Source organism: Nomascus leucogenys, chromosome 6 (genome assembly GCF_006542625.1).
Source record: "Nomascus leucogenys isolate Asia chromosome 6, Asia_NLE_v1, whole genome shotgun sequence".
Taxonomy (NCBI): Eukaryota; Metazoa; Chordata; class Mammalia; order Primates; family Hylobatidae; genus Nomascus; species Nomascus leucogenys.
This window is the reverse complement of record NC_044386.1, coordinates 75,190,529-75,201,703: the sequence shown is the minus strand read 5'-3', so window position 1 is coordinate 75,201,703 and position 11,175 is coordinate 75,190,529. Positions and strand designations below refer to the sequence as shown.

At 42.8% G+C, this 11,175-nt stretch overlaps 1 protein-coding gene across 4 annotated transcripts in view; it reads right to left on the bottom strand.

Moving 5' to 3' along the window:
- Nucleotides 1-9,316: 9,316 nt before the first annotated feature.
- GABRA5 (gamma-aminobutyric acid type A receptor alpha5 subunit) overlaps nucleotides 9,317-11,175 on the bottom strand; it is a 90,333-nt gene continuing 88,474 nt past the window's right edge. For 3 of the 4 annotated variants that reach the window (XM_030814463.1, XM_030814464.1, XM_012507153.2), the window contains exon 11: nucleotides 9,325-10,598. In XM_030814463.1, coding sequence (XP_030670323.1) covers nucleotides 10,299-10,598 — 300 coding nt within the window. In that variant the 3' untranslated portion in view covers nucleotides 9,325-10,298. Of the gene's footprint in view, nucleotides 10,599-11,175 lie in introns of all 4 variants that reach the window. The other variant, XM_030814462.1, reaches the window with a different exon arrangement.

Sequence of the window (11,175 nt, the reverse complement as noted above, 5' to 3'; positions counted from 1 at the left end):
TCAAGAGCATTTTAATTTATGCCTGTTGTTCTGATGTAATTATTATTGTTATGATTCTTAAAAGTGTCCTGGTTTGAAAAATAGATTCCTAATTTAATTCCATTGTTTTTTGAGAACATACTTTGTATGATCTCAATCTCTTTAAAATTATTAAGACTTGGTTGGGCACAGTGGCTTATGCCTTTAATACTAGCCCTTTGGGAGGCTGAGGCGGGTGGATTACTTGAGCTCAGGAGTTCAAGACCAGACTGAGCAATATAGTGAGACCCTGTCTCTACAAAAATAAAAATTAAAAAATCAGCTGGGCGTGGTGGTGCATGCCTGTAGTCACTTGAGCCTGGGAGGTCAAGGCTGCAGTAAGCCCTGATCATGCCACTGCACTCCAGCCTGGGTGACAGAGAACAACCCTGACACAAAAAAATCAATATAAAAATAAAATTATTAAGCCTTGTATTATTGCATAAAAAATGCTCTATTCTGGAGAATGGCCTTAAAAAGGATATGTATTCTGCTGCTGTTGGGTGCAGTGTTCCTTAGATGTCAGCAGATCAAGTTGGTTGATAGTGTTCTGTCTTCTACATCCTGGTTGATTCTCCATCTTGTTATCCTACCAACTATTAAGAGTGGAGAATGAAGTTTCCAACTACTATTGTTGTACTGTATATTTCCCCTTTCAATTCCATCAGTTTTTGCTTCATATATTTTGGGCTCTGTTGTTAGGTACACAGATACATATCTGTTTTTAATTGTTATATATTCCAGATAAATTAACTATTCTACCATTATAAAATGTCCTTCTTTGTCTCTAGTAATATTATCTGTATTAAAGTATTTTTTTCTGATATTGGCATAGTCATTCTAGCTGTCTTTCAGTTACTGTCTGCATAGTATATATTTTCCATCCTTTTACTTTCCACTTATTTGTGTCTTTGAATCTAGAATATACCTCTTATTGAAAGTATATGGTTATGTCCTTTTTAATTAATCCAGTCTCACATTCTCTGCCTTTTGATTGGACTGTGTAATGCATTTTCATTTAATTATTGATGTGGTTGAATTTATAGCTGCTGTTTTGCTCTTTGTTTTCTTTGGTGTTATTTTCTAGTACACTATTTTAATTTCTTTGGATTGTTCACCACCTTTTCTTTTACTTATTTTCTTTATAGCTGCTCTGGGGATTAAATATGCATCCTACCTTAAAACAATTTAGAGCCGATTACTACTAACTTAATTTCAAAAGTATATAGAAATTTCCTTCCAATATCATGACTTGTCCTTCTCCAAGGTGATACTATTGTTATACAAATTATGCTTATACCTTCATAATTATTGTTTCATACAATTGTCTTTTAAATTGGTTGAAAGAAGAAAAGAGTAAAAAATTTATTTACATTTTATATTTACCCATGTAATTTCCTTTATGGTTATCTTCCTTTCCTTGTATGAGTTCAAGTTAACATCAATGTATCATTCCTATACACCTTAAAAGACTTCCTTTGGTATTTCTTGTAGAGTAGGGCTGCTATAGATGTATTCTCTCCATTTTTATTTACCTGGGCATGTCTTTATTTAGCTTGTCACTTTGAAGGGTAATTTTGCTCAATATAGAAGTTTTGGTTGATGGTGGGGGGTTCCCTGCTTTGTTTCAGCACTTTGAATATGTTGTCCCACTGCCTTCTGGCCTCCATGGTTTTTTTATGAGAAGTCAGCTGTTATTCTTATTGAGGATCCTTGTATATGATGAATCTCTTCTCTCTTGCTTTCAAGATTCTCTCTCTGTCTTTGGCTTTCAACAGAATAATTACGTTGTATCCAGGTGTGTATCTCTTTAAGCTGACTATACTAAGACCTGGTTGAGCCTCTTGGAAGTGTAAATTAATGTTTTTAATAAATTATGGGAAGTTCAACCATTGTTTCTTATTATTATATATTATATTATTTCTTCTTATTATTATTATTAAACAGCTGATTTAAAGTCTATTTACTAAATCCACCTTCTGGGCACCCTGAGGGCCAGTATCTTTTGATGGTTTTTTTTTTCTTGTATACAAGCTGCACATCCCAATTTCTTTGCACACTTCCTAATAAACTGGAAACACTAGCCATATATTTTAATACTGTTGAAATCTGATCATCCCTTTCTCCCACTGTTTATTGTTGTTGTATTTTGTTGTTGTTGGGGTTAGGCTTTGTTTGTTTACTTTCCTGGACCAGTATGCTAGTGTTTGCATTCCCTATACTGAAGTCTCTGTCTGTTTTCATTTTTAGTCCTGGCTTTATAGGGGTCACCCACATGTTAGCATAGCTTAGGGCAGCTAATGATTGGTCTTTAATTTTCTTGAATGCTTTATGGTAATATGTTTTTCACCCTTTGCCTTGAGGATCTATGTGTAGTTTGGAGCCCGCTTTCAAAGTTTAGGCAGATTAAGTCTTCCTTGTCTTTCACTCTTTGCTTTCACAGGACATCAAGGTCAGCCAGGGATGAGTAAGTAACTAAGACTCTCTCTGCTCTTTCTTGACTGTTCACACGACCCTGCACATACACACAGGCTTTCAGATCCTCAGAAATGTGTCTGAGATTTTTATAGTCCACTGTGAACTAGATCTGATTCCCCAGATCTTCCTTTTACATGTTTGGCTGGTTTCTTTCTTGCCTTAGCTGGCATCACTGCTTTGAAGGCTTCAGTGTTCACCTTCCTCAAGTGATGCTGATCATCATTATCATCAACAATGCTTTGGGAATAAAACTTTCCCATGGAGCTCCAAGTCAGGTCAAATAGTGGCAAAACTCTGGGGATGGGGCATTTTGTAGAGTTCCAAATTAAATCATCCCCCTCTGGTGGCAACAAGGCTTCTGGTCTTCATGGTACCATGCCAAGGAGCTGATAGGGAGATAGGCAAATCTCTAAGTTAAAATGGCGCCTGCCTTCCTGCCTGCCTTCCTGCCTTCCTCCCTCCCTCCCTCCCTTCCTTCTTTCTTTCCTTGCTTCCCTCCTTCCCTCTGTGGCCCAGGCTGGAGTAAACTCCCTGCGTCCGGCTCCCGTGATTCTCCTGCCCTGGCCTGCGGGCTGCCTGGGATTGCCGCCACGCGCCACCACCCCTCCCTGGTTTTTCTCCTTTCGCTGGAGGCGCGGTTTCGCCATGTCGGCCAGGCTGGTCTCCAGCTCCTGACCTCCAGTTCTCTGCCCGCCTCGGCCTCCCGAGGTGCTGGGACTGCAGACGGAAGCTCGCTCATTCGGTGCTCGGTGTTGCCCGGGCTGGAGTGTGGTGGCGTGGTCTTGGCTCGCTGCAGCCTCCGCCTCCCAGCTGCCTGCCTTGGCCTCCCAGGGTGCTGGGATTGCAGCCTCTGCCTGGCCGCCACCCCATCTGGGAGGTGGGGAGCATCTCTGCCTGGCTGCCCATCGTCTGGGTTATGAGGAGCTCCTCTGCCCGGCCGCCCCGTCTGGGAGGTGAGGAGCGCCTCTGCCCAGCCGCCACCCCGTCTAGGATGTGAGGAACATCTCTGCCTGGCCGCCCATCGTCTGGGATGTGAGGAGCGCCTCTGCCCAGCCGCCCATCATCTGGGATGTGAGGAGCGACTCTGCCCGGCCGCCCCGTCTGGGAAGTGAGGAGTGCCTGTGCCCGGCCGCCCCGTCTGGGAAGTGAGGAGCACCTCTGCCCGGCCGCCCCTTCTGGGATGTGAGGAGCGCCTCTGCCCGGCCGCCCCTTCTGGGATGTGAGGAGCGCCTCTGCCCGGCCGCCCCGTCTGGGAAGTGAGGAGGGCCTCTGCCCGGCCGCCCCGTCTGGGAAGTGAGGAGCGCCTCTGCCCGGCCGCCACCCCGTCTAGGAAGTTAGGAACATCTCTGCCTGGCCGCCCATCGTCTGGGATGTGAGGAGCGCCTCTGCCCAGCCGCCCATCGTCTGGGATGTGAGGAGCGCCTGTGCCCGGCCGCCCCATCTGGGAAGTGAGGAGCGCCTCTGCCTGGCCGCCCCTTCTGGGATGTGAGGAGTGCCTCTGCCGGCCGCCCCCTCTGGGAAGTGAGGAGCGCCTCTGCCTGGCCGCCTCACCTGGGAAGTGAGGAGCGCCTCTGCGCAGCCGCCCCGTCTGAGAAGTGAGGAGCACCTCTGCCCGGCTGCCCCTTCTGGGATGTGAGGAGCACTTCTGCCCGGCCGCCCTGTCTGGGAAGTGAGGAGCCCCTCTGCCCGGCCGCCACCCCATCTAGGAAGTGAGGAGCATCTTTGCCCGGCCGCCCCGTCTGGGAAGAAGTGAGGAGCGCCTCTGCCCGGCTGCCCCGTCTGGGATGTGAGGAGCGCCTCTGCCCGGCCGCCCCATCTGGGAAGTGAGGAGCGCCTCTGCGCGGCCGCCCCATCTGGGAAGTGAGGAGCGCTTCTGCCCGGCCGCCCCGTCTGGGAAGTGAGGAGCGCCTCTGCCCTGCTGCCCCTTCTGGGATGTGAGGAGCGCCTCTGCCCAGCCGCCCCGCCACCCCGTCTGGGAAGTGAGGAGGGCCTCTGCGCGGCTGCCCCGTCCGGGAAGTGAGGAGCCCCTCTGCCAGGCCGCCATCCCGTCTAGGAAGTGAGGAGCGTCTCTGCCCGGCCACCCCATCTGGGAAGTGAGGAGCACCTCTGCCTGGCTGCCCCGTCTGGGATGTGGGGAGCGCCTCTGCCCGGCTGCCCCGTCTGGGAGGTCTACCACAGAGGCCAGAAGCAATGTGGGGGCTGGATGTGGTGGCTCACGCCTGTAGTCCCAGTACTCTGGGAGGCTGAGGTGGGTTGATCACTTGAGGCTAGGAGCTCGAGACCAGCCTGGCCAACATGGTGAAACATATGAAAAATACAACTGTCAAACCAACCAACGAACTAAGCGACAACAAAACAGGTCTACCCTGGAGTCATATTCTAATTTTTTCTATTTTCCTCCCTTTCTGATCCTTTATCCCACTTTCTTTTTCTTCCTCTTCCTTCTCCTTCTTCTTTGTCAAATAGAGGATTGAGTTATTATTATTGATCCACACAAAGTCCCTCTCTCATTTATTTTCTTTAATTCCCACCCCCCATTTCTATTCCCCGTCTTCCCATGTGCAACCTTCCTAATATGTTTGATATGCATCTTTTTGTTCTTATGTACTTTTAGAAAATGTTTATTGTTTTGTGTGCAAAAAAATAAAAAAAATAAATAAATAAAATGGCATAGACCTCACTGTTCTTATTGAAGTTCAGTACTGTTTCTTCAGTAAACACTTTTAATTTGTTGTATGCCTTTGGTTTTATTTCCAGAGTTCTGAAATGCCTGCTTTTATATAATCTTGCCAGTGTTCTCATTGCTTTTTGTGGAGAGAGGATTTACTGAGGACCTCAATCCACCACTATGCAAGTCTCACGTCTGAATGATAAATTTACATGGTCACTCAACCTAAAGGAGTAGCCTGTCACTCAAGCCCAGACAATTGTCACCACGTGGGATCATGTCCCTAGTGTTGTTAGGTCAACTATGGATAGGTATGCACAAATCTTTCAAATTCTTATTCTATAAATTCTTAAGAAAGGATTTCCTTTGGGTAGAATATTACCACCAATTTGCAATCCCTACCTGAAGGAGTTTCATCAAATGCAGTCCACCCACTTATCAGGATTCATTTCTTCAGTCAGTTCACATTCATCTAGCTCCTGCTACAGGCCTGGAATAGTGCTGGCTGGTAGGGAGACAATGATAGCATCATGAAGAATGTAGAATAAATTGGACTTAAATGAGTATATTGGATCAATTAGAGCTCACTTCAAATTTTTCCTTCTGAGGTCTTACATTGCAAAATAGAGTGCCTGATCCTTGGTTTATCTGATTTTCAATCTGAACTCAGAAAAGCTAAGTAAACATTTCTTCAGACTTTTTTTCCTTAAATATCTCTTCAGACTTTTATATTAGGGAAATTATGAACAGTAAATATTTTTCAAATCACAAGTTTCCATAAAGAACCCATACTCATTTCAAAACAGGCTACAGAGCATTTGAATTTAGATTAGAGATAGTCTATTGAAAATGACAGCGAAAAACAGATAATCATGTAAATCTTTGATGAAATGAACCTTTTTGCAGACTTCAAAATCATTACCTTATATCACTGCAAACCTGGTAAGTAATTTCAGTGATCAGAGTAATTCATATTCAAATGCTCAACATGTTTGCTCAGGGCACTGATTGTCCCAGATGTGCTAGTATATGGTAAAAAGACATTAAGACTAATTTTTAAATATTTAAAATACTGTTTTCACTGAGTAAACTGTGAAATTTCCAATTTTCCAAAGAAAGGGTTCTTTTTGATTTGAAGTTAGGTCTTACAATGAAGTATGATGTTGATTGAAGACTCAGTGTCACAGTCAGTTATGCTTTCCCTCGAGGCAGATCGCTCCCAAGGCAGTCACATCATCATTCAGGTGGGAGCTCTGGGAGGAGCAATCACATCAAGATCCTTGGCTCTAGTCAATCAGTGCTTCTCTCTCTCTCTCTCTCTCCTTGAAGGGTAGTTGGGGGGAGTGCTACCCTAACAGAGGTCCATTACATTAAGACAGGTTTTGAAGATCACAGAAGCACACCCTTCTTTATATAAGAAGGGGCAAACTTAAAGATCGTGTTTTCAGTGCAAAAAAAAAAAAGTTTCTCTAGGGCATTGTTTATAGATAATCACTCAACCAGGGCTTGAAGCAAGATTTTCCATTTTAGGTTACATTTTTGTTCTAAATCAACTTCCATCTGGAAGCATTCACATGGTATTGTGAGCCCTTGGGTTAGAAATTATGAGGACTAAGATCTAGGCCTGCATGTCCTCCTAACTTTTGATACGATTCTGAGCCAATAGATTAACCTCTTTGGGCTGCAGTATCCCTGTTTATAAAATAGAGGTTACTCATTTAGTGCACCTGCTTCTCATAATTTGTCCTGTAAACCAAGAGTGTCTGACTGAGGCAGGTCTTCATCAATTTAGGAAGTTTATTTTGCCAAGTTTATGGATGCACCCATGACACAGCCTCAGGAGGTTCTGACAACATGTGCCCAAGGTGGTTGGGGCACAGCTTGGTTTTATACATGTTTGGGAAACAGGAGACATCAATCAATATATGTAAGATGCTCACTGGTTTGGTCCGGAAAGGTGGGACAACTCGAAGCGGGGAGAGGGCTTCCAGGTCATAGGTAGACAGGCTGGTTTAGTGAAACAGTAAAGCAAAGGAAGCAATCAGATATGCATTTGTCTCACGTGAGCAGAGGGATGATTTTGAGTTTTGCCTGTCCTTTGTCCACAAGGAACTTCCTTGTGGGCAAATTGTGAGGGAGGTATGTAGCTTCTTATCTTTGTAGCTATCTTATTTAGGAATAAAATGGGAGGCAGGTTTGCCTGAGATAGTTCCCAGTTTCACTTTTCCCTTGCTTTAGTGATTTTGGGGTCTCGAGATTTATTTTCGGTTAACAGTCCCATGAGAGACAAAAAGCATTATTTCTAAGACATGAGCATGACAAGTAGGTCAGAAGATTTACAACCTCCTTGTCAATCTTCAACAGAGGATGTTTGCTGTGCTATTTTAAGTTTGATAGTTACTCCAGAGGCATTTGAACCCAATTATTGTATACAGACACATACTTTTAGGCCAACATTAGTCAAGGCTTTTCCTGGATAGGTCTCTAGATTCCAGAGAAAGTACAGAAGTAATACTGATTAACAACATATTAGAATATTCTCTCTATTTGTGGTGATGTCAAAAGAGATACATTTAAATATCCTTGCTCTAAAAGTAGGGTACTGTAATTTATAGTTATTTTCAGAACTTTTTATTTCTTGCGTTATTATCATTATCCCCGAGGTGATTCTTATTATGTTCTCATTAAAAATAACAAACGCTGAAATATCTACAATACAAAATCAGAAAGTAGAGAGCTAATGTGACCTTTTTCACTAAATATTCATCAGAATTAAGGTTCAGCAGCTTGTAAATGTGGTAGGCATATCTTCAAACTGGAGCTCATTGGAGGTTTTCTGAAATGAAGGCTAGAACTTGTCAAGAAAGCTACTGACACCTGATATGGAAGACATCGTTTTCTACTGTGGCAGGGATTTGAGTTACACACAATGTACATATTTGTCCACACTCAGCAAAGGTACCATTAATACTTGTGCATTTCGCACTAAAAATTTTGCTTCAAAGGAATAAAACGGTAAGCTACTATTGGACTCTAGTTATAATGACATGCATGCTGACATATGGAGTGGGAAATGCATTGCCATCTGAAATTTATTTTGAAATGTGGCAAAAAAAAAGATAGATTGAGGATGGGTGTATTGATGGACAGATAGAGGGAGAGGTGACAGGTGGTGAGGACACCTGTTGCTTACTCTCCTATCGATGGATTGAGATGTTTAAAGAGAGTGTTTATGCATGTAGCCATTTGGACATAATTTACAGTATATTTTTCTCCAAACCACAGCACAAAGCTAAACTCTACAGACTATAGGAGAGGAATGTAACTATATAGTATATGAAAACAGGATCTTCCATTGAGCCTTAAGTTTGTATTTTTTTTTTGGGGGGGGGTTGGAATTTTTGCTGTGGTATAAAAGAAAACACTCTCATTATACAAATATCATCATCATTTATAACAGGGAAATGCTTCCTCATGTGAGCACTGAAGAGCACCTTTTCTGCTGGTCTTTACCCTTCCATTTGTGAAATCCTAAAACCAGTTAATGAAGGGGCAATGCAGGAGTTTAGAACTAGCCTGGGCAATATAGTGAGACCCCTGTCTCTACGAAAAATTTGAAAATTAGCCAGGCATGGTGGTGCATGCCTGTAGTCCCAGCTACTTAGGGGGCTGAGGTGGGAGAATTGCTTTAGCCTATGAGGTTGAGGCTGCAGTGAGCCATTATTGAGCCACTGCACACCAGTCTGGGCAACAGAGCAAGACCCTGTCTCAAAAAAAAAGTGGGGTTGGGGGGAGGGAAATGAAATCTTCCCATATGTAAAGAACCAGGTAGTCACCATGCCCACAACAAACACCCACCTTGAAACACACTCAGAGAAGACTCTATCAAGTAGAGGCCCAAGCAGCACTACACCACTGAGAAATTTGTGATGGGCTATACCTGCTTTTAGCTGTCTACCCTCACTGTGGTATAAGTAAGTTTTCTCTCCAGGTGCTACTCTGTGGAATTAGGTTGGACCAGAGACAAGCCACCAAGTAAAGGTTTTCTTTTGTTTTGCTTCGTTCCCAAGCAATTTCATGATGGGTTCCATTTATGCCACTTTCAGGAAATGAGTCCACCAAAACATGAAATTTTTAAAAAAGAATCCTATATGTCCACAAGATCAGTTCATTTTTTATTTTTTAATGAACATTTAAGATTCATATACAAAAGCTGACAGAGCAGTAAGTCCAGTCATGAAATACATACAAGGAAATAAATGGAAAATAACTCAATTACAATTTCTCACCACTGAAGCACTACACGCTGGCTGCAGGGAGAGGTGGTCGGTGTTTCAGAGACAGCAATCACATGGGCCAATTGCTGAGAATGTCATCAAAACATTGTTTGTTTTAACATCTCCTTTCCTTTCTTGGCTATTGTTCAGGTAGTGGGTGGTGTGGGGTGGGGTAAGAAATGTTTCTTTTTCCTCCCAAAAAATTTAAGCAGTTAATTTTTTTCCTCAGGGAAATATTTTATTTGTGTGTCTAACATATGATGTATTTCTGTTATTAATCTGCCTGCATAAATGTTTGCCTATTCTATTTCTTCGTGTAAGATCATGCAGTACTTTCCTAATTTCAGAACAGTAAGAATTATCAAAGGCAATTCATTTTGTACATAAATGTCCAAGTTTCCTCATAATGAAAAACGTGCTCTTTATGATCTGTTTCTCACAATATAGTTGGTCAAGTAATAATCATGGAGAATTTCCTAAAATATTTATTCGCTGGGAAAATTTGTATGAAATGACATTTGAAGTATAAAAAGCATTGTTAGGTAACACTTGAAGCAGTTAAAAATATACGTATCTTGTTTGTAAACTATCAACGTATGATACTGGGCATCTGAGTGTCAGTCATCGTATCCTGTTTTTCTAGAAAGTTGTTTGCTTGATTTATCAATGGGACATCTTGGAAACATCTGAAGTTACATATAGAAACATCAAGGCAATATTATTTGTACATATTATTAAACATGCAAAAATTTCCTGAAAGACAGTGCTCACATATGGAGAGTCCCTGTGAGCAAGACCTCTCCTTGGTACCATTTCGCTGGAAGTATGGCTGTCTTGGAGTTTGGGAGTGTGGCCAGTTATTTTGGAGAGGCGGCTCCTTTTATCACCGGCTCCCTATTCAAATACGTTGCCCAGTAAACTAAGTTGAAAGTGCCGAACAAGACTGGGAATACGATTCGGGACATTTTGTCAATTTTGCTGATACTGTTGTAAGTCTTTTTGCTTTCAGAAGTCTTCTCTTCAGAGGGTTTTACTGAGACTGAGGTTGTATTTGACGTCCCTGCTGGGGTCTGTTCCTTCGGAATGTTTGGGGGGTGAGACATCTTCCCAGTTGTAAAAGCATTTGTTGACTTATTTAGTATGACTTCACGCTTTTTCTGCAAAATATGATAGGAATGTAAGGACACACCATTTGCAGGCAATGGTCAGCTCACCTTGGAGTTCTAAAGGTCTACCTCTCAAAAGAGAGAAACACCTGTTTAGCCTGGGAGAGGGCCTTCCTCCACTGATGTCTCCAGGTAGCCTGCAGACAGGGCACACATGAGAGCTATGATTGCTATTAAAGTCTGGCAATCCCATAACTGGATATATTCCCAGAGGAATACAGATCATTCTACCATAAAGACACATGCATGAGAATGTTCACTGCAACACTATTCACAATAGCAAAGACATGGAATCAACCTAAATGCCCATCAATGACAGATTGGATAAAGAAAGTGTGGTACATATACACCACGGAATGGTGCAGCCATAAAAAAGATGATGAAAAGAATGAGATCCTGTCTTTTGCAGGAACATGGATGGAGCTGAGGCCATTGTATTTAGTAAACTAACACAGGAACAGAAAACCAAATACCACATGTTCTCACTTACAAGTGGAAGCTGAATGATGAGAACTCATGAACACAAAGAGGGGAACAACAGACATTGGGGTGGAAGGTGGGAGGAGGA